The sequence below is a fragment of the Cyprinodon variegatus genome, unplaced genomic scaffold (genome assembly GCF_000732505.1).
Source record: "Cyprinodon variegatus isolate N-32 unplaced genomic scaffold, C_variegatus-1.0 Scaffold457, whole genome shotgun sequence".
NCBI lineage: Eukaryota > Metazoa > Chordata > Actinopteri > Cyprinodontiformes > Cyprinodontidae > Cyprinodon > Cyprinodon variegatus.
The window spans coordinates 509,301-527,100 of NW_015150910.1; the positions used below are offsets into that span (position 1 = coordinate 509,301).

The 17,800-nt window shown below is 38.3% G+C and overlaps 3 protein-coding genes across 3 annotated transcripts; 1 reads left to right on the top strand and 2 right to left on the bottom strand.

Moving 5' to 3' along the window:
- The first annotated feature begins 4 nt into the window (after positions 1 to 4).
- On the top strand, positions 5 to 7,207 carry ruvbl1 (RuvB-like AAA ATPase 1). Its single transcript, XM_015389391.1, has 11 exons — positions 5 to 296; positions 1,130 to 1,216; positions 1,310 to 1,442; positions 2,615 to 2,766; positions 3,052 to 3,141; positions 4,838 to 4,987; positions 5,078 to 5,141; positions 5,236 to 5,434; positions 5,520 to 5,622; positions 5,691 to 5,782; positions 6,888 to 7,207. Exons 1-11 carry the CDS (start codon positions 156 to 158, stop codon positions 7,045 to 7,047), a joined length of 1,371 nt encoding a protein of 456 aa, XP_015244877.1. The 5' UTR covers positions 5 to 155; the 3' UTR covers positions 7,048 to 7,207.
- A 1,721-nt stretch (positions 7,208 to 8,928) lies between these two features.
- Positions 8,929 to 10,073, bottom strand: LOC107094011 (musculoskeletal embryonic nuclear protein 1-like). Its single transcript, XM_015389402.1, has 3 exons — positions 9,908 to 10,073; positions 9,709 to 9,835; positions 8,929 to 9,198 (listed from the first exon to the last, which is right to left on the bottom strand). Exons 1-3 carry the CDS (start codon positions 9,914 to 9,916, stop codon positions 9,101 to 9,103), a joined length of 234 nt encoding a protein of 77 aa, XP_015244888.1. The 5' UTR covers positions 9,917 to 10,073; the 3' UTR covers positions 8,929 to 9,100.
- A 2,595-nt stretch (positions 10,074 to 12,668) lies between these two features.
- On the bottom strand, positions 12,669 to 17,125 carry rft1 (RFT1 homolog). The gene is made up of 10 exons (XM_015389395.1): positions 16,949 to 17,125; positions 16,794 to 16,879; positions 16,575 to 16,697; positions 15,733 to 16,024; positions 15,409 to 15,543; positions 15,067 to 15,327; positions 14,836 to 14,980; positions 14,644 to 14,749; positions 14,295 to 14,544; positions 12,669 to 13,128 (listed from the first exon to the last, which is right to left on the bottom strand). The coding sequence occupies exons 1-10, from the start codon at positions 17,009 to 17,011 to the stop codon at positions 12,964 to 12,966; spliced, it is 1,626 nt and encodes a 541-aa protein (XP_015244881.1). The 5' UTR covers positions 17,012 to 17,125; the 3' UTR covers positions 12,669 to 12,963.
- Positions 17,126 to 17,800: the final 675 nt, after the last annotated feature.

Consider the following 17,800-nt stretch of genomic DNA (forward strand, 5'->3'; position numbering starts at 1 on the left):
TTCCCTAGTAACCCACATGGAAACCGATTTCTCTATGTTTTGAGTTACGGCGCCGACTGCTGCGGTTTGAAATAATCAATCGAAAAGAAGCATTTTATCACTTTCTAAGGAAACTAGCGTTCCCTGCATTTCACATAAACACATATAACGCAGCTATGAAGATAGAGGAAGTAAAAAGTACTACAAAAACTCAAAGGATTGCCTCTCACAGTCACGTCAAAGGTCTGGGGCTAGACGAGGCCGGGAATGCTAAGCAGGCGGCATGCGGACTGGTCGGGCAGGAGGCTGCAAGAGAGGTAATATTCTGTTTTTACTACTTTGTTATTGTTTATCTCTGAGTGAAAAAAAACATTGAATAAGATATGTTTCGGCTTTAACACTGCACGGGTCCCATTTACTACATATGCTAACGTTGTTAGCATCGCCAGGTTGCTTTTTATCTCTAGGTTGGAGCTTAAGGATGCGAGGTTAAAATGTCCTCATTTTATGAAATATGGAATAAAATAAATCCTGTTTTGTTCAATATCTTACAAAATATCTCCCTGAGTATGAAGAATATAAAATATACATGTTATGTTGAGATGCTGATATGAGAATAAACAACTATTAATAAACATGATGATAACAATGTAAGTCATATATCTGTAGAACCTACACTGATAGCTTCCTAAATAATCCAATTGTACTATCTCTGTTTTGGTCTTAAGACACCTTAACCAACTGAGTTTTCATATACTTGTGGTTTTGTTTTTATTAGAAGGTCTGATTATGGTTAGGGACATTAATGTAAATGTTCTCAAGAACCGACAAATAAGGTTACAAATATGGAATCAGTTAAAAAAAACTAGAGTTTGGCTACAATATTGCAAGTTTAGTTGTGCAACTTTTAAAGGTTTCTGGTATCCTGCAGGCCTTTTGATGGTCATTAAAATTACTTATCTGCTCTTGTTAGATGTACTTGAGAAAGTAAATTTCATTAATCTTTTGTTTCATACTTTGTTTCTTTTTGAAGAAGATTTCATTTATAACTACACTTCCAAGGAAATATGCTTGTAATTGTTTTTGCAAGCATGCACTTTTTTTTTTGTGTGTACCGGTATATTGATGTAATTAAGCGTAATGTTTCCAGGCCTGCGGGATCATCGTTGAGATGATCCGTTCCAAAAAGATGGCAGGAAGAGCAGTTCTGTTGGCAGGACCTCCCGGAACAGGAAAGGTCAGTTTACCAAAGTGTTGATCTACATATGAGTTTATTAACTGTGAATTTTAAGTTGAATAGTGACTGTTATTTCTGCTTTCCAACCTGCAGACTGCCCTTGCTTTGGCTATGGCACAGGAGCTAGGAAACAAAGTGCCCTTCTGTCCCATGGTTGGCAGTGAAGTGTACTCGTCTGAAATAAAGAAAACAGAAGTACTTATGGAGAATTTTAGAAGAGCAATTGGTAAGTATGCTAAAGAGCTCTTTTCCTAACCTCTTTGTATTTAAATGAACCTGTTTTATTTACACACCAGCACATTTAATGCTTTAATAAAAGAGATAATTATTTTATTTAAGGAAAAAAAGAGTCTGTCTATTAATGCAAGTCTCTTGCACTAGCAGTAGGAAAAGAAAGAGCTCACTGTTTGAGAGTTTTTTTTTTTTTTATATATAAAGAAAGGCTAAAATAAAATCCACCCCCTTTTTATTGCTTTTGCATCACTTCGCATACTCTCTGCAAAGATAATTTCAACAAGGTTTAAGTTAAAAAAAAAAATGGTTATAAAGTCAAATGAGTGAAATTATATATTTCTTTCTGACCTGCAGTGATGTCACAACCTGCTTTGCTGTACATATTTAAAACAAGTAGTATGCATTGCACTCCCTCCCATTTACTCTGATACCTATTTGTAAAACTAAGTGCAATAATAAGTACTTTTTTATGTTATTTATGGTTGTATAATTTAACTGTAGCATAAAATCAGCTGCTCTCTGGAGGCTTTTGACAACTTAAGTGACCAAACAGCATCATCAAAAAACAAGCAACACATTTTGTGTTAATGTCCACTTAGTATTGATCACACCATGTCTATTGGAGTTTGTTTTTGTGCACAAAAAAAAAAAAAGTGGAATTCAGCATCCTCCTTTCTTGAGCTGGAAATTTATAGTAGATTTATAGAAAGGTTTTCTAACAGAAGAGAAAGTTTTTATCTGACTGAAGCCTCCCACTCACTAGAGAGGAAACTGGGCTTAAATAGAGTTCATCAACAGCACATTTGCTCCACCTACTAGATTTGATTTTTGCAAAATGCGGGGTGCTGGACTTAATCCTGAAATTTGTCAGCACCTTGTCAGTAACAGCTCTGCAACACAGCCCCTGCCTTAGGCACAGCTCTCTCACACACAACATGGAGGACCCTGCACCTGTGTGCTGCTCGTACTCAGATCCACAGCCTGGGTGAAAGAAGTGTGATCATGTTACACTGATGCTCTGGCATTTATCTGACAAGCACACGTTCTTCCCTGTAATAAAAGGAATTATTCAGTAGCCTGAAAGATGTAGCGGCTGAGCTGATGCAGGAATATAAAGACTTGATTTATCAGCATTATGAAGTTTTTGTGTGTGTATATGTTCAGGTCTGCGCATCAAAGAAACAAAAGAGGTGTATGAAGGGGAGGTGACAGAGCTGACCCCATGTGAGACGGAGAATCCTATGGGTGGCTACGGAAAGACCATCAGCCATGTCATCATCGGCCTGAAGACAGCCAAGGGCACCAAGCAGCTCAAGGTCAGGTTTAGAGGTTTACACTTTATCTGTACTTCTATTGCATTCAATAAATAATCTTTACATGTTAAATACTTCATGAAACAATTTGTACAATTATTGAAAACAAAAACTATAAACGTTTTTTTTTCTTTCTTTCTTAATTGTGCCAAGTTGGTAACTTGAACTATGTTGAGCTTTACTTATAGGGGTTTGATTCACAATTCAAGATGTTCATTTTAAAGTATAGTTTTTGTAATATTATTGAATGTGGTGTCGACCTAAAAGAAATTTTGCTGTGTTCTCTAGCTGGATCCCAGCATTTATGAGAGTCTTCAGAAAGAGCGTGTGGAGGTGGGAGATGTCATCTACATCGAAGCTAACAGCGGCGCTGTCAAGGTAACTTTTGCGTATTTCACATTTTGTTAAAGTGTAAAAAAATTGTTAAATATGTTCTATTTATATAGCAAAAACTATTTGTTAAATAGAGGAAGCTGGTTTTTGTTACTTTTCTTTTCAATCAGAATTGTGATTTTTAATTAGAATTTCCTTCTATGAACTGTAAGCATGTAGATGTTTCATTGTTTTATGCTTTTCTAAGCTTGTTCAAGACTAAAAGGCCAAAATCTGATTCTATAGTGGTTTTGAAAGGATTGGCTACAATTATTTCCAGTTCTTACTGCCATCTTGACAAATTCTTTCTGTTTTTTTTATCTTCTATAAAAAATAAAATGTACTGCACACTGAAACAGTTTTAGGATCTACCTAAAATTGTAGCTTTTACAAAACCATCCCCATTGATGCATTAAAGATTGTGTCCAAATTCTGTGGTTCCTTTTCTATACCCAACAGACTTTCATTTAACATCCTGCAAATTTTTTGCAAATTCCATATTTCATGCTGTGGTGTGGGCAATACATTTTTGGTGAACATCTGTATGTTGTATTTGATAATACAAATACAGGACCAAATATTCTGAAAAGATGAGTCTGCAAAAGTTGAACATTTAATTCAGATAAAAAGTTGGACATTTCTACATGAAATATTACTAGGAACTTAGTGCATGTTAATTATTCACTGTACTTAGGGTTTTCATAATGACCTATAGATAATTGATGGTCATCATAATTTTGCCTTAAATACTTGTATTTGAAACATCTGCTGTAGTAGAGCAATTACCTTGCATATTTATAATAAATGGTAGAAATTGTTTTTGATACATTAAGATGCCTTTTTTAAAATCAGGTTTGCAGATGAAACTATATTGGAATGAAAATATAATGTTAACTCCAAATTTCTGTGTAGATGTCTCTGTGTGTGGGCTTAATGTGTGCAGTGAACCTAGAACAGTCTGCAGATGGTATGCTGCAGTATTAGTTTAATGCTTAATCAGGTCATTATCTCTAAAGGTTATAACGGAGAGTTACCTAATATATGCTCAGTCGCTTTATTATAAGGACTGCAGGAATTTTGGAGGTTAAAAATGCATTTTAGAATCTTTTACCAGTGGCGCAGCACATCACGCCGTTATACCAGGTACTGTTGTCATCCCCTGCCAAATGATATCCGTTACCCAACAACAAAGAATGCTCAATGGAATGATAATAAACAATAGATTGCGTTAATTTCATAAAAAAATGAATTTCTTTTATGAGACCAAAGTTAAGGTTTCTCTCTCCTGTCCGCTTCATGGTGGTATTTTGCTTTCATCTCCCTCCGCCCTGCTTGGAGCTCTGCTGTAGTCCTGCTCTACTCATTCCTGCAGCCCTTCATTCTCTGTCTATCTGTACATCTCTCAGCGCAGCTGGCCGGTGGCCCCCGATGACAGGCAGCGATGACGGGTCTTTTAGTCGCTGCAGGTGGGCTGTAGAGGCTCGGATCTGCTGTAGTTGGATGGCAAAGGAGGGGGCCTGGGTGGCACATTTGTTACTGTTGACAGCAGCCTCATGACCCATTTGATCCCTCAGCCAGAAGTCTTCTCTCTGCAATGAGCTGGCAGCAGCATCACACACCTGCTTCAGTCTTCCTGCTTTGGCCCTGCTGTAAAAAAAGATGTTTTTGGTTAATAAAGTTATTTATTGTGATGTCTTTGCAGAGACAAGGTCGCTGTGACACCTTTGCAACGGAGTTTGACCTTGAGGCAGAGGAGTACGTACCACTTCCTAAAGGTGACGTCCACAAGAAGAAAGAGATAGTCCAAGATGTCACACTTCATGACCTGGATGTTGCAAATGCCCGGCCACAGGTTCATAAACTGTTCTGATTTGCATCCCTGAAATAGAAGTTATTTATTAATATTGAGAAAGATGAGTAAGCATGAAATGTCTCATTCCAGGGAGGTCAGGACATACTCTCTATGATGGGGCAGCTGATGAAGCCCAAAAAGACAGAAATCACAGGTACTGAAACGCATCTTCAAACTCCTGGCATATAAATGCCCAATGCTGATCATCTTTAACTGTCTGAAGAACTGCTGTTGTTTTCCTGCCTCAGATAAACTTCGTGCGGAGATCAACAAGGTGGTGAACCGCTACATAGACCAGGGTGTGGCTGAGCTGGTACCCGGCGTGCTGTTTGTGGACGAGGTTCACATGCTTGACATAGAGTGCTTCACTTACCTTCATCGAGCTCTGGAAAGTAGCATTGCTCCAATCGTTGTGTTCGCCTCCAACAGAGGAAAATGTTTGATCAGGTGAGAACCCAGATGTGCTTTTGGAGAAGGAAGGAAGAAAAAGTTTCAGAGTAAAAAAAAAAAAAAAATTGCTGTTGTTCATCAGGGGGACGGAGGACATTAGCTCTCCACATGGGATCCCTCTGGACCTACTGGACCGGGTCATGATAATCCGCACCATGCTGTACACACCACAGGAGATGAAGCAGGTCAGTCTTTCAGGGTCTCTGGGCTATAACTTGTTGTTATATGTATTTAACGAGGCTTTGGGTTTCAGATCATCAAGATCCGTGCTCAGACCGAAGGGATCAGCATCAGTGAGGAGGCTCTCACACATCTGGCAGAAATCGGTACCAAAACAACCCTCAGGTAGATACATCCTTGGATTCACCTTGTTTGTTTTTTTGTTTTTTTTTTCATTTACTGGATTTACTGGGAAGGTTTCAAATTTAACACACCTGTGTAAATTCTTAGTAATCCTGGACTGAAATTGAAGTATTTTTATTTAAAATGAATCAGACAGTTGGGGATACTCCATCTGTCTTTGCAACAAAATGGTTGTTTGATTCATCAATTGGAATAGTTTTCCATCCTGCCTGTCAGCTTTGGAGTGTTGGGACAAACATGTTAAGTAACATGTTACAGTAACTATCTCACCTTTCCAGTAAATAATTGTTTAATTCTATGTAAAGTGTATATTTTATTTTTGTTAAATTACTCAAAAAAAGCATTATTTATCTGATTCATACCCATTTTGTATCCAATTGAAGGCAATCTATGTGAATAGAATATAACTTTATTGTCATTACACTTTCACAAGTACAAAGCAACGGAATGAACCCTCTGCCTTTAACCCATCCCCTTGGGGAGCAGTAGGCTGCCACTGTGCAGCGCCTGGGGAGCAGTGTGGGGTTAAGGGTCTCAGGGACCCAGAGTCGCAGTCTGTGGGATTGGGGCTTGAACTCAGGACCTCTGGGACACAAGCACAATGCCCTAACAACTAGGCCACCACTTCCCCAGATGTGCAAAAAATGAATGCCAAAACATTTTATTTTTGTTTAACATGGTCACATCCACATAATTATATTGCAACTCACTTGACTAACCACACACATCAAAACAGTTAAGATACATTTTAAATGTTTTCAGATGTGTAGACCTTTAATTATTTTATTTATAAATAATTGCAAACAAGCCCTGCTTGAACTGCCATCTTAATGTGGTGGAGGGATTTCTGTGCACAGATGATCTCAGAGGCTCTGTTATCGGGGGCATAAATGCCCCTGGTAGGGTCTCCTAAGGCAAACAGGCTCTGGATGACAAAGAGCAGTTCAAAAAGCCCCAATAAAGAAGCATAATGCCAGCAATTATGGATGAGCCGGGACTCCACTCTGGAGCCAGGCCTGAGGTTGGGGTTTGTTGGCGTGTGCCTGGTGATATTTGCACTGATGCACATATTTCTTTGTCCTCTCAGGTATGCTGTCCAGCTACTAACACCAGCCAACCTGCTGGGCCGCGTTCAGGGCAAAGAGAACGTGGAGAGGGAGCAGGTCGAGGAGATTAATGAGTTGTTCTACGATGCAAAGTCTTCAGCCAAAATCCTTCAAGATCAGCACCACAAGTTTATGAAATGAAAGTCCGTCCAGCTTCTTCCCCTCCATGCTCAGATGTCACCTTCTCTTTCTCTGCTTTGCTTTTTTGCATCTCAAGCCTTTCACTGTAGTAGTTCTGTTCTAATGGATTTATAGTTTTAATATTTGTTGTTTAAGTTTTTGAAATAAAAAAAAGTTCATTAATTTTGCTCTTCGTGTCTTTTGCATTTTTAATACCTTTCAAAGAGTTAAATATAGAACAACATAACTTGAATACCTGCGTATCACTGTTATCAGTGTGAAGCTTTTAGTAATTGACCTATTGCTCAATATAATATAGCGCAAGTGAAGGGAGATAGGGAGTGCTAAAAATCTGTTTTTACACAGCCTCTAAACACTAGGAAGGACTTTTTTACATAAATATATAAATTGCAATCCTTTTAAACTTGGAAAATACTACGTATATATGACTAAGTAAACATTTTTCTTTAATCCATGTTTCTTTCATTAAAATTCAAAAGCAACATTAACAATTTTAAGTCTAGTTGGAATCATAATTTTTCTTATTTATTGAACTTGGCTAAAGTAGTGTGTTCAAAGAAAGACTGAGGTATATACTTTTCTTTGTGCTAAATGGAATAGGAAAAATTCAGGAAGAGAACTTTAGAAATTATACACTCTTTATTTCTCATGTTTCAGATCTACACTGATATACGAAAATATGAACATTGTTTACTTTATTTGTTGTTTTCAAAACAAATGGCTGAATTATGAATTGTTTTAATATTGTTAAAATTGGGACACCACTACATCATGTAAAGTGTATTAACTGCCCCCTAGTGTTCAAAACTATCGGCAGCGTAAGAAAGTAGGTCAAACTGCTTTCAGGCTCTGAAAAGACATGATAAATACTTCATCCATGCAGACAGAGCATCTGCATAAAGAAGTGTCCGATTTGTTTAGTTTAGGAATATATTTTTTAGTTATAGTGCATATTCATTTAAATAAGGTCTGAAGCTTATTAAGGTAGATTTGTGTCTTTATTATTCAATAAAAAAAAAGTTGCTTCAATCAAAAAATATATTTTCAATTAAAACACCTTCACTTCAATGAAAAAGAAAAACTTTACAATCAAAGAAAAAAGTATTTGAATTTAAAAAATATAGTTGAGACTCAAAACAATATATAAGAACACTGCTTTTCTTTGATTGAAAATGTTTTCTTTGATATAAGAATTATATATATATATATATATTTTTTTTTTTTAAAGAAACTTTTTAAATTGAAGTAACATTGTTTTTTGATTGGGCCTTATAATGGGTAGGACATTTGTGTCTTTATCATTCAATCAAAAAAGTTACAAACAATTTTAATTGAATAATAATAAAGACACAAATCTACCTTCATAGCAGCTCCTCCTGACAATATTTTTGACAAAAAAAAGAATCTTCCAACCTGATAACTTTAGATTCCATTACATTTGAAACCATGTTGGATAGGAAAGGAGAGATTTACCCATACTGTTGTATGTTTTCTTTATGATTTATGAGTAGTTTATTTAGATTAAGGTTTCATTTTTAGTAACTTTAGGAATCTGTTAAACAAAAAGCTGGTTTTATTTCTGTTGTTTGATATGTTAGGAATATTTTTTTTCCTCATTCTTTTCTTCAACTACTCTAATTCTTACATATTTGAGTCCTCTTTATTTCTTGCATGCTTAGCTGTTCTTGATTTGCCAACTATTTTGTATTTAGTTCTGCTTTGTTTGTGTACTTTTTTATTCCCCATTTTAGAGGAATTTAAATCCTCATAAGATATCGTTAAAGAAACTTTTGTACAGAGCCCAGATGTTTATGCTTTGAAATACAGCAGAAAGCCTGAGTAAAACATAGCTGTTTCAAATCTGTTAATTGATGATAGAACTTTTACTCAACTCAAAGCTTTATTAAACATACCTCTGCTGGTAATAGTTGCATGATATGAAACAACAATAAAATAATGTTTTCGGCCACAATACACAGGCAGAGAAAACAATTGGTCGCATGCAATTCACATGGAAGAGGCGGCGATCATCCGTGCTTAGGATGTTTCTCTTTTACTTCCTGGGCTCTCGAGGCGAGCGGGTGTTGAAAGCAGTCTCTGCCCCAGATCTCGCTCCACTGAACACAGAGGGGGCAGCCTTACCCTTTTTTTCTACAGAGAACCAAGATAAATCAGAAGATTTCACTGAATAGCAGACAAGCTGTTACATAAACATGAGACTACACTGGAAAAATGATATAGAAATAAACAAAGATGTCTTAAATGAAGTGTATTTCCCCTAATTTGAGTAGGTAAATGAGACAATTGTTTTCCTTATTTTAAATGTAAATTGTCTTTTTCCATTGGCAAAATGTCTCACTTTTCTCCTCAATTCAAGAATAAATTTACTTACCGGTATCTAAAGAAAAAAATGCACTTAATTAGATTTTTTTGCAGTATGCTCATATTTAATCCCCCCTGGATAAGACTGGAATGTCCCATCATTAAACCCCATTTCTGTATATGGACTGGAAACTACGACATTGTACATAACTCCCCTAACAGTCATTATGTGTTTCCAGTTTAACCAAATACAAAAGATTAAAAAAAACCTAGTTGTAGTGAACATAGTTTCAAATAACACTACCATAAATGTGTTAACATGTATAAAATCATCCTCACCACACTCCTCCATTACTTCAAAAGTCTTGCCCTTCACGGACCCACTCCCACCCAGTTTGTTCTTTGCTTCAGTAAGGTCCTCTTCTCTCACCGCAGGACGCTGTGTTTGTTCATCTTCCTGTGTAGGCTGAGAGAAAAAATAAATAAAAGTTAATCTACAAATCCGCGGCCACTGAAAACTGAAAACTTTAACTCTTACTTGAGACATGTTGTTCACACAAAGGCAGATTCTCAGCTTTAGATATTCTTCTCTTCCTGACAGCTGTCTCTCTGCTAGGCTGCCCCCGGCACTCGCTCACATAAACAGACAATCTGGCAATGATTTCCTAGTGAACATTAAATCTGCTTTCTGGACATAAGTGAGCAGGCTCCTCCTGTCCACAGTCTCATTACAAAATGATGAGATCACGACTGAAACTTGTGCCGTTAAACTTCACCTAACGAATCCCAGAGATGTAGGGTGAAGGGTTTTTATTTGTTTCTGATGGACTAAACTTCGTTGGGAATGCTTTTGAAGATTGCCAAGTACAAACATAACAGACTAAATGTATATTATAATGCATCAAACCTCTCGGCAGACTCTTTTCTAATGTTCACTTATACAATATAAATACAATTCCAACTCACAGTACAACAAACTGAAATGTGTCTCATTGTAAAAGAATGCTTTCCCGAGTCCTCCTGCTTGATTCCCAAACCGACATCATTGTTTAGATTGTGTGTAATCTAAATACAGCAAAACAGAAAGACCAACAGATCACTGGAAAGTGTTTCCCAGCAACATGTCGGGCTCGCTGAACAGATCCTGTAAAATGTGATCGCTGTCCTCCTTATAAACTTATTTAAGGGACCTGAAAATACAAAGCTAGAGAAAGAGATCAGGGTTTTGCTTCTTTCGTTCACGTTCAACAAAATCACATGGGTTTCACTGATGCTTAAAACTTTCCAAACAAGCAAAATTCTGATCTAAAAAGAAGCCTCAGATTTACAGACAGTTTACATGTTTAGTACTAAACATGTAAACTGTCTTTTTCCCTAACTTTACCTCTTCACTAAATCCCAGTAATCATGCTACTGTTATGTAAGATGATTCAGGTTTGGTGATATGTTCAGTTATGTCTCTTATTTAAAAAATATGGCTGAAATTGCCCCCTTTGATTTATTCCCCATAGAAAGCACTCTTCACTGCAAAAAAAAAAAATTAATCTAAGTAAGTCCATTTTTATTAAAGGGGTCATAGAATGCAAAACCGAGTTTACATTGTCATAGATGAATAACGTTAGTTCAGTGGGTGAAATGGACCTACAGAGAAGTTTAAACCCCATCGACACCTCCTTTCTCTGCAAATCTCACAATTTTAAACTTCCACCATAAAACAGGCGAATCCAAACGAAGCCCCGAGTTGACATCAACTCGGGGATGTTGGCTTATTTGGTTCTGGCCTGTCCTTTTGTCACGCCCCGAGATTTACAGACCAGCCCACTGGTTCACTGGCCCAAGAACATGAACAGAGGTAGGTGTAAGACACCAGTTTAGCTGTTTACCCTACAGTTGGGTTTACTTCCTCAAGAATTACAAAGCAGGCAGTTTCTCTATTGAAAATTAGCCAGAATCACCAACGTAAAGGCAATTTTTCACAGTCTTCCAGAAGACTCAACAGGCATGGATTATGTTTGTCTATCAGAGGATCCTTCCTGCCTTACAGGGCAGGCAGGGATGAAGCATACCGTCACTGTGTCGGTGGTCTGGTCACCATATTAACAACTTATTGTTTCAGTGAGTGAGTGCTTGTTGCTATGATGCGTCTTTGCTCAGCAGCTTTGCTCGTTGTAAACCAACCAACCAGCGCACATCCCATCTAAATATTCATGAGCATACCATAAAAGGAACAAAACCTGTTGTTTCATTCTGGGGCTTTTAACCAGGCTTGCATTACGGGGGCATAGAACAGCAAATACGCCATTTTCAGCCCAACCAATGTTAAAACATCCTGTTCAGAGACCTTAAGGACCAGGGCTAAATACCCTATTTAAACCTTCTATGACCACTTTAAAATTAGAGCATTTCCTGTTGAATTGAGCAGGTTAGTTAGACACTTCGCCAGTGGAATAAGACTATTTACAGGGAAGGTATTCCTCTCTACTGTCACCAAATGCTTGCTCAGACTAAGGAACCACTGCAAAGGAAGTGGTCAATTTTGAATTGGGCAAGTTGTAGCTCTTAGCTCCTTCCACAATGGTAAGAACTCTATCTTGGATAGGAAAGGGACTCCATACTGCTTTGATTAATCTGGACAGCCTTAAGTGTCACATATGTTATCACTTGATGGAAGCACACATAGGTGATGCAAGTTAAAACCAATCCTACGACACGAAGAACTGAAAAAAAAAAGAGTAAAATTTTCCATTATAAAAACCAAAATATATGGTGTGAAAATGTGCATGTGTCACAAAGAGTATTGTGAAGAAATAATATATTTGTGTTAAACTCTGTGAGGTAGGCTGTGGCTACACATCTTTTCACACAAGATTGTAGGAACCTTACAGCTTCTCAGCCACAGATACGAAGGCTAGGACATCCCTATGCTAAAGGAACTATAAGAAGCATCCTGCTCCCTTTTCCTACCTCCTTGCTTACTGCCTGCACTATTCAGACAGAACTTATTGTGACTGCTGACGCACTTGGCTGAACTGTGTTTACCAATTAGCAGTCCATTTGAAATCCTTATAAAACTGTACCAATCATCATTACGTGATTACTACTTTGGATTTATCCAGGATTGAAATTAACGGTATTTTATCAGATTTTAATCTAACTAGATCAAATAAAATTGGTTTGAATTCAATTTGCACTTAAAAGGGTTATGTGAGTAGAGTATGAATAAGAGATTACATGTTAGTTGGCTCTAAAGAAATAAACCAAACTGAAATAACTCAGCAGTCAGAATGTTTTGTTCTCGTACTCTTGAACATTTATACAATTTCATCCCAGTTACATTGTTTTGTTTAATCTGTGCAAAAAAGGTTGGTAACAGAAATCAGCAGTATTTTTCAAGTACGTTCGTTGTTTCCATTCATACATAGATCCTAAAACAAAAATAATGTTTTTAATACATTTCAAACAGGAATGTTTTAGAGTAAAAAATAACAATTACATTAAAATAAACTTCCCGTCCTCTTTATGTCTGTTTGGCAGTAACTGATATCCAGTTTCTAATCTCCTTGTGTTTCCCATCCGCAGCAGTTTCTTGTGTGATTAAGTGTGTTTCTTTCTGTAACGGGGCAGCAGCTGTGTCCTCACAAACTGAACAAGCCGAGTCTCTGTGAAAAGAACAGCCACCAGGACGAAAAGCAAACAAACTCCTCCCACACAGATATGGAGCATCCTGAGCAGCCAGCCGCCGTTGCAGCAGAAAGCAGCCTGAAAATTGAAACAAAAGTAGCTGAATTCATATTTTAAAAAAAATGTCGGATAGCACTGTCTTGCTAAAATATTTATTACACTGAGCTTTATTACATTCTGTCATCTTATATATCATCTGTGTTTTTTGTTATATACATTTAGAAGTACATTATTGTGAATCGGACACAATAATTCCTTGACTTTATATCATTCTGTGATAGCTCTGATTGTTTTAGTGTAATTGTCTTGCTTCTAATTTAACCTTTGCCACCAAATGATCGTGTATTTAACTCCATCCATCTTTTTCCAGTTAATCTGATCAACATTCTCCCTGCTAGATTAGAGCTTCCCCACAGCATAATGCTGCCACCACCATGTCTTACAAAGGCAACGAGCAACATTTTAAAAGGAAATTATATAGAGGAGGTTAGATTCAGGATAAGATCTGTATTATTGTTATGCAAAAGAAAAACCTTAGTTTTTTCTCTTCAGCTCTTTTTATGGGATTTGGTAGGAAAATCTATTTTAGTTCTCTATGTGGGTTACTTATTTTAAATCATTTCCCATTCATATGTAAACAGTGGTTGCATTATTTTATGGCATACACCACCAGTAACATTTTTTCTAAAAAGTTAAAAGATCAATCCACATCCAGGAAGCTTTTTCAATTCAAAATGTCAGAAATGGCGTTGGGGTCAAACCTTAAAAGAGTGGACCTAAAACAAAGCCTTGCTTTGGCTTAGAAAACACGCAAATTGAACATGAAGAAGGGGTCTGCCCCTTGATGCTGATCGATGTCTATAAAAGAGCTATATACTGCCCATTCCTAAGGGTCAGATCCATTTGTCCGGTTCAATTTGCATGTTTTCTAAGCCAAAACCAGGCTTTGTTTTTGGTCCACTCTATAAAGCATCGAACTCAACACTATTTCTGACATTTTGAATTGAAAAAGCTTCCTGGATTGGAAAAGAAATGTCTTTAAACTTGGAAAAAAAGTCCAGTGGATTGTTTTAAAAATTTTTTGGAATGAATATGACCTGGATGACTGAGAATCTTTACCAGCATACTCCAGTAAAATACATGTAAGCAAAAAAAAATTAAAATGTTCAAGGCTCTCTAAATAAATATAAACAATTAATGCATAAATATAAACATATTAAAAGATAAAACCATTTCAGAAGTACCTCAGAAACTGCTGTAACCACAGCGCTCAGGATAAGCACCACCAGCAGGAGCGGGGAAGGCAAAAGGCCTCGCAGAGGTTTCCACTGACTGAACTGGAAGTAGTGGTGAATGAAGAGCAGGCTGTGGGAGATCCGTAGGGCCATGTTGAGGCAGTTTGCCAGTATGAAGCCAACGCCGCCGGCCCACCATGTCAGCATGTAGGACAGGACGAGGAAGGACACAGACAAAGCCAGCATGACCAGGTTATACCTGGGGAAAAAAAAAAAAAAAAAAAACTCAAACAGGGATAAAGTAACAGATTTCGGGTCGTGTGAGATCTATAAGCATCTGTTTTGTCTCCTTACTTACTTGTCGACTTCCTGTTGGCTCATGGCAGCGAATACAAAGCACTCTGTTACACCGTTCACAGCCAGTAGGAGAACATAGCAGCTGTAGCATCGCAGCAAACCAGGTCCTTTAAGTAAATCAACAGATTACCATACCGAGAACAGAAGGGAATCAAATATTCTTCAGAATTTCTGCTGAGTTTGGAACATGTACCAGATCCACTGCTTAAAAGAGCGCCACCATAAAGATCCAGAGCCAGGTGAGAGTATGCATATCCAAATACGGTGATGATCAATCCGATCACCAGTACCAGCTTCATCAAACACTCAAGGACCTCTGCTGCAATCGCTACATCTTCCTGTGTAGGAAAACACAATATTAAGTGAGAAAAGCAGGGATTGCTACCTCATTGTGTTTTGATTTGTTCGCACCCCCTCCTCAGACCTTTTTCTGACTTTCTATATCCCGTCCTCTCTCTAACACTTTGGCAAAGAAGATGTAGAAGCTCTCCTCGATGGGCAGGAAGATGAAGCGAGCCACCATGGAGCCCAGGTTGTTTACAATATCATAGATACCCTGGTCGCCAAAACTGAGGACGTTCAGAAAGGTCATGACGTAGCGCTCCCCCTCTGTCAGGATCTGCTTGAGGAAGGACTGCTTGAAAAAGCTCCACGTGAGCCGGGCCACGGTCCAGTCTACGAGTGGCTGTAAATACAGCAGATTTTTGGAATGTTAGAGCGCTCTGGGTGACTTCAATCATTACACAATCTGCATTGAATTAACAACCTCTCCTTTAGCTTTGCAAGGCAACAGATCCCTGACGTGCTGCAGAGGAAATTTCTTCTTTTCTGCTTCTTTGGACCCCAAGAAATGAATGAAGTAAACCACGTAGCACACCACAAGAAATCCTGTGTACACCAACTAAAAGAGAAACACGAGGTAACACATTATTGAGAAATGCCAGGAAAAAACGTCATCTTCAATGTTTTGAGACATAAAAAACTAAAGAGTGCTAAGTGTATTTGTATTGTGCACAACATGGACTATGGTCTGTAGTCTACATCACATCACATTGGTATGCGTTTTATTCGCAGAGAACTGTTGTCTTACATGGGCAGCAGAGAATATGTAAAGACCCCAATCGCGTGCGAATACCACCAACACCACGGTGACACTGCACTTGGCGACCATCGCTAAGCTCTCAGCGATCACTTTCAGTCGCACAAACATGTGCGCTTGAGCCAAGACCCAGAGGGGCTCAGCCAGGAGCTCCTGCACTCCTGAGAAGGCAAACAGCACCACAGAAGGACCATAGTGAGGGACCGTCTGGGCATCTGGCACCTCCAGGAGCCACAGCCACACACATCCAAGAAGAATGGCCCAAAACACACCGAGAGGAACTCTGAAGAGTGAGACACAAGAATCTGTGTGTGAGGGGAGGGAGGGATGCTGACATATGAAACAGAATGGTTGCTAAAATAGGCTTATGAATAAGTAAAACTAAGTACCCTAAACTAAGAGATTGAAAGGGAAGCTAATCTAAGATATGGTAACTAAGACAAGGCAAGGTCAATTAAGCCATGGCAAGGTAAGGCAACCTAAGTGGAAATAAGGGAATGGAGCCTGAGAGAAGCTTTGCTATTGACAGTTAAGATAAGCCAAAGTAAACTGAGGGAAGGAAAGAAAAACACAAGCTACGTGCAGCTAAACTACACTAAGCTATGCATTTCATCTGCATTGTTTGATCTCCATAGTGTATCTTTGATGTTCAGGACATGAACCTTTCCAAGCCACAGTTCAGACCTTAAGAATCATCAAACTCTTCAATCTTCAGTTATTTCAATCCTGAAGTTCTCCCAGCTGTTAGTAAACCCCACACAAATCTAATGTTTCCTATTGAGACATATCTGCTCTTATCAGCACCTACCGTAACTCATGTATGAGTAACTCACGTCAGCCATAGGAGGTTGATGACTTGTCTCCAGCTGCGGTTTGTCCCTGATTCTCCACTCAGACAGGCTCTCCTGAAAGCCTCTCTGGATAAAAACACTAGCGTGGAATATAACAACGTGAGCCTGAATCATAGAGATACACAGAAGTATAAGTTAGAGCAGCAGGTGAGCAGAAACCCCCCTCCCCCTGTCTTTCTCTCTCAGCATCTTTATTTTTACCTGACGTTCACCACCCCGATCAGCTCTTTGGAGACGAATCTCAGCGTGAAAGCGTTCAGGAGGAAGGTGAGGACGCGGAACATCACCTGGGAAACACGAACTAAGAAATCAGAAACACAACCTTTAGACCGACTAGAGCAAATGCAGTTATTCACCTGTAGCAACACGTTATACGAGGCCAAAGTGGACGCATTCTTCAGGATATCCTGGGTGCTCATTTTGAAACCTTCGGTCTGTTTTTATGTCAATGAGGAACCCGAGTGTTTTTAGGATGGAAAAACATCCTTTACTCACTGATTAGAACAGCTCATACAACCTGAGTAGAATTACTTCCGTACACATTGTACGGAATTACGTAGAGTGATGACGTAAAACGTTTGTTCTTAAGTGTCCCCGCAAGAGGGCGTAGTTCTCCCTTTGACGATTTGAGGCATGGTTATAATGCCTCCCGGTTGGACGTTTGTCTTTATTTCTAAAAATAAAGATTAATTTTTTTACAATAAAGGAGTAGGAGTAATTTTTTTTATTTATATAAATATTAAATAACAATTTAGGCCACCATAGATACGTGTTTGCTCTGCCAATGTCTGAAAATAGTTTTTAAGAGATGTTGAAAAGCATTCTGATATAAAGTTATCGTTTTTTTATTTTATTAACTGTAAAATTGTCCTGTGGGATAAAACACCACACTAGTCTTTCAGTCAAAATAAATTTGTGACAGCTTTTGTCAGTGCTAAAAAAAAAAAAAAAAAAGCTTGGCCCACAGCATGATGTTGCACCACTCTGCTTCCCCTTGGTGATGATTTTTGGGGTAGTTCATATGCAATGCATATTTTATGTTGGACATAGGTAAACAAAAAAACTGCACATTGGTCTGGTCCAACGAGAGCACCCTCTTCCATCTCAGATATCCTGTTGGTTCTCCTGCCTTACCAGACTGCAGGGTAAACCAGTGAAAGTTACCCTGAGCTCTTGTTCTCTGCAGCTCCTCCAATCACTGTGGTCTG

Excerpts from the sequence above, each read along its gene's own strand:
- ruvbl1 (XM_015389391.1), top strand. The coding sequence starts at position 156 with ATGAAGATAGAGGAAGTAAAAAGTACTACAAAAACTCAAAGGATTGCC. Across the intron at positions 4,988-5,077 it reads TTGCAAATGCCCGGCCACAG|GGAGGTCAGGACATACTCTC; the intron begins GTTCATAAACTG and ends GTCTCATTCCAG. Across the intron at positions 5,783-6,887 it reads GGTACCAAAACAACCCTCAG|GTATGCTGTCCAGCTACTAA; the intron begins GTAGATACATCC and ends TTGTCCTCTCAG.
- LOC107094011 (XM_015389402.1), bottom strand. Across the intron at positions 9,199-9,708 it reads TGAAGTAATGGAGGAGTGTG|AAAAAAAGGGTAAGGCTGCC; the intron begins GTGAGGATGATT and ends GGTTCTCTGTAG.
- rft1 (XM_015389395.1), bottom strand. The coding sequence starts at position 17,011 with ATGAGCACCCAGGATATCCTGAAGAATGCGTCCACTTTGGCCTCGTAT. Across the intron at positions 15,544-15,732 it reads ACATATTCTCTGCTGCCCAT|TTGGTGTACACAGGATTTCT; the intron begins GTAAGACAACAG and ends TTTCTCTTTTAG. Across the intron at positions 14,750-14,835 it reads TCTTTTAAGCAGTGGATCTG|GACCTGGTTTGCTGCGATGC; the intron begins GTACATGTTCCA and ends ATTTACTTAAAG.